Genomic DNA, 4,483 nt, shown 5'->3' on the forward strand with positions numbered 1-4,483 from the left:
TCGGTGTAAAAAAAATCCTTAATTTTGTATTAAATTTGTGTAACGCCTAGAAGCTCAACTTGTCTACTGAGGAATACAAAGCAGGGCACCCTTTACATAACAAGCGCTTAATTGACTTTACTGATCTTTTTGGAAGTGTCGAATTAATTTTCAGATATTACATTATGATTATTCTCTGAAGTGTTAATTCTACGTGATAAACAGCAAGACATTTGTTTGTAACCCAAGTGCTTGTTACGAAGCAAGACATGATTTAAAATAAACAAAGGTCAAAGTGCCCCCGAACTTATCAATGTTCACAGAATTCGGTTTATTTGGAAATAGCAACTTCGTTACAGCTTATAAACGTGTTGCGAATAGTTATATGTGCCTTTGCTGGAGACAGTTACCAGGAATCTAAACCTGGTAAAGAAAAACACAAAAGCGAGATAAGCGGTAGTTAGGTTTATTTTTACTTATCCCAGCCAGAAAGAATGTTAACATTCGGATTACGGTAAGCACGTGGCTAGGTATTCCATTTAACAAGTATTTGGAGACTGACGGGACCATAGTAATACACAAAAAAGTGCTATTGTTATAACGGGAATAGTGTTCCTGAGCCTCCAGATTTTCTGCTCCCAGACTCTCTACTCGGGCTATCGTTCGCCCTCGGCGATCGCAGATCTTTCCTATGTCACCTCAATACTAAGCTTTGAAGACGCACCTAGCTTAGTAGGATTGCTTAACTATAAATTGCACATGCAGTTGGCGTCTCATGTAAACAAGTTACTGGCCCCGTTAATATTTCAAGCAAACAAAACTTCTAAACACTAAAAAGAAACAAACGCCAGTGTAAATTTGGAAAGAAAAAATCCCTCCTTTATTCAGTTTTCAAAAGAGTTGACGAATATTATATTTTTTCGTTTGTTATCAGCCTCAACGAAAAAATGTCCCAATAGACATTTTGATTTATCGATGTCTTTCATTTAGTTTTTATTCATGTAATTATTTGGGAAGCAAAATTTCGCTTTTAATGTAACTTTCTGTAATAATAATAAAATTGACACAATGATCCGCAAACTTGAGTCCAAGCCATTCCTATTTTTCTTTCGGGATCATTTGCGGTCGACTTTGGGGATCACTTGCGGTCGAGAATCATTTGCGGTCCATTTTGGGAATCATTTGCGGTTGGGGATCATTTGCGGTACTGTACAGTTCTTTCTATAGACTGATAGTAATTATTACTTTCCAACATGTAAATAGGACATTCAATGTCATTTTCGATTCTCTGAGTCTCACTTCCTAACTAATGCCAGTATCAACAGATTGTGCCGCAGCATTACTATCTTTTAGATACCCTAGCTTATCGTCTATATATATGACGATTGCTCTTCTCAAAAAGAAGAAAAGAACTTGGGCATTAAACAAGCAGGAGTAAACAAGAAACGTATCAAAAGGAGTCGCTAACTGTATAAGAAGGAAATACTTCCACATGAATGCTTGGCTTGGGTCATTTAAACGTAATTAGACCAGAGAATATACAATGACAGAGGAAAAGTGAAACATTGATTTTGTTTCAACCATGCCATGCGGAAGCTAGCAGAGGGCGGATGTCGCGAGCAAAGCTTATGCAAATTTCAATTGAAACGAATTCACAAACGGAAAATTTGCAACAGGAACAATATGGCGCTGCCAAGGAGTGTTTGGTTTCTGGTGGTGAATCTGAGTAGTTTGTTGACTTGTTACACTGTCGTATGCTATTCTTCAGCTGATTCTTGCAAAGAAATGAAATGCCAGGTTTTAGAGGAACGTGATTACTCGTCCGAGTTTCGATTCAAAGCTTCTGAACAAGGTGTAAGGCTCGTGTACCTGAATTTTAAGATCTTCAATGACAGTTACGACCAACCTGTGCCGAAGAACAGAATTTTGCCCTACAGATGGACGTGGGCTCAAAGTGTTAGCGAGTCGATGTTAGCGCTGTCCTACGATTATGATGTTTTGTCCCTTGGTCTCTTGAAAAACCAAGTGAGGTCCATAATGGTGACTCTAAAGGAAACACAAGATGGCTGTTTCGCTCATTTGACTCCGTCGTGTCAGGATATTACTCTTGCAACATCCCTGTTGAATTTCACAAGAAATTTAACTACTTCTAAACCGCCGGATGAGATAAACGGTGTGGTTTGTTTCCGAGTCTTTGAAGAGTTTTCTTTCGGCGTTGGAGGTAGTTTTAAATACCAATGCTGCAAGCAATCTGGAGAACAACGGGGAAAAAGAAAGCCAATTCACTGCGGCTTTGATGTTATAGAAAGCAAGTGGCTATTGGTTTTCAACTATATCCTTAACGTAGTCGTATCAGTTGTGTTCCTGTACTGGCCTCTACTCTTCTGTGCCATACCGGAATACTTTTTCAACGGAATTCGCCAAAAACGCCAAACACCAGAGGAAATCCCAGTGGATGATTCAAGCCCGATAACCTTTGCGGTGATTGTAAGCAAGTGCGCGGAAAGGTTAACATTTTTAAAGCACGGATTGAACGTAAAATTGATTCTCCTATGGTACTGTGTCCTTCCAATAATTTTTTATGTTAAGCTTGCGTTATATTTCATAATCAAAGGAAACTTTGACGATGCTTCCGGTAAGCTTTTGTTTCAAGTTGGAGATTATTACCTTCATATTTTTGACATGAAGAAACCCGTTGTGTATGTTCTGTTTATTTTGCCTTTATTTACAATACCTACTGTGATATTTTCTTTTTGGAGGCCTGAAGGAGCAAACCTGCAAACTAGCAAATATAGTCTTTGCGAAACTGAAGGCATCCTAACTCCGCAAAAGGAGGTACAGAAGCATGTAAAAGTAATTCCAAGTAGGGTAATGCAAGTAATGGAAACCTTTCTTGGCCAGTTTACTAATAGTAAGTGCGAATTATGGAGAAATACTGAGCACATGCCTTCTCAACATTCACCGTGTGGACATGCTATTTGTGTGCTAGGTTCGGTTGCTTCTGCAATTGTTGTTTGTCCACTTGCTGTTGTTTTCACTTTCGTGATTTTTTTACTCGTATCGGTCGTTTGCCTTGTGCTATATTCTCCTTTGTTGTGTCTACTGCAAATTAGTTTCAGGTTTATTCACAAGCGTTTTTTTTATAAAAGCTTGTTTTTTTTAATCTTTCTTTATTCGTCTCTCAGCTTATTCATCGTCGTCATCTTTTCCTCTCAATTCGTGGTTCGAATGTTTGGTTTCGTTGTCATGGGAATCATCCTTAACGCAGAATTTGCGATTCCCTATGTCACATTTTTCTTCGTAGTTTGGAGAAATATATATCTTTGCTACAGTAATTTACAAAATAGATACAAGGAGGTTAAAACAATGATTTCAGAACAGTGGAAGGAGATTTCGAAGGAGAAAATGATACCATACGAAGAAGAGACAATTCCAACAGCGCTGTTTTGGTTTGTTTGCAACAAACGGCGTGTCTTGCCAATTGCTGATGAAGTTTTCTTAATGCTATGTAATGTGCTAGCGATACTGATATTTTTGTCTATTGCGTTAGCGGCAATCTTTCTCTTTAAGGTGGCGTATACGTCGTCGGCCGTTGTCTCGACCATCGCTGTTTTTGTAAGCGGGAAAATATCAGAAATGTTTTTCAGCAGGGTTACGACAGGATGCAGTATTAGCGGCTGGGAGAAAATTCGCAAGAAAGAGAGTATCCAGCTCGCTGTGGAGGAATTTCAGAATATATACTTTTCGCCTGAAAGTCCGACTGGGCGAGCATGGCAAGTGATATATCTTACGTATCGCGCTTGACTACGGTATAAACAGGAAGTTAAGTGTAATAATCCTGGTATTCAGGTAAAAACGTCACTTTTCCTTGTTTCCAAATGGAGAGTTTTTAATTTATTTTTTCAAAATTTTGGATCCTGTCCCCTACAACCGCAAAAATAAAAGTTAGTTTCGCGCAAGAAAGTTCTTCCATCTTGAAAATATTATTAACAGTTCTAAGACGTTTAGCTTAACGTACATCTCCTGTTTAACTCTTAGTTTTTAACTATTATTGTGTGAAATGTGTATGCTAATTTAAAACACGTTATACTTACAACCAGTTTATCAGAAGTTAAATGTTTGGAATACACTAACCTTTAGAGTGATTTTACTTGAACTGTGAAACAGATACTAACAAATATTGCAAAATAGCAAGAGGCAAACAAAATAAGACAATAGAATTAGTGCATAATAGTGCGTAGTATTTTACTATCCATTTCATGGTTCAAATAAAATCACTTAATACCAGTGGAATACACTGAAAGTCTTTGCTCTTTCCTCTAACTGCATTTGGCCCAAGTGTAATGTAAGAGTTCGTATGGGGAACAAAGTTCAGATTGAATAAATAGACTTAGACTAGACAGTGGAAATATCGTTACCTTGTTTTGCTTTTGCCTTTTCTGCGCAATTTTAGTGCGATTTGAGCGGTTTTACATCATCTTATCAAAGTAATAAGGAATCCTCG

General features: G+C 37.9%; 1 protein-coding gene across 1 annotated transcript; it reads left to right on the forward strand.

Annotated features, from left to right (window-relative positions):
• The first annotated feature begins 1,076 nt into the window (after positions 1-1,076).
• Positions 1,077-4,046, forward strand: LOC140951063 (uncharacterized). The gene has a single exon (XM_073400286.1). The coding sequence runs from the start codon at positions 1,567-1,569 to the stop codon at positions 3,781-3,783; it is 2,217 nt and encodes a 738-aa protein (XP_073256387.1). The 5' UTR covers positions 1,077-1,566; the 3' UTR covers positions 3,784-4,046.
• The last annotated feature ends 437 nt before the right edge of the window (positions 4,047-4,483 follow it).

Source organism: Porites lutea, chromosome 10, assembly GCF_958299795.1.
Source record: "Porites lutea chromosome 10, jaPorLute2.1, whole genome shotgun sequence".
Taxonomy (NCBI): domain Eukaryota; kingdom Metazoa; phylum Cnidaria; class Anthozoa; order Scleractinia; family Poritidae; genus Porites; species Porites lutea.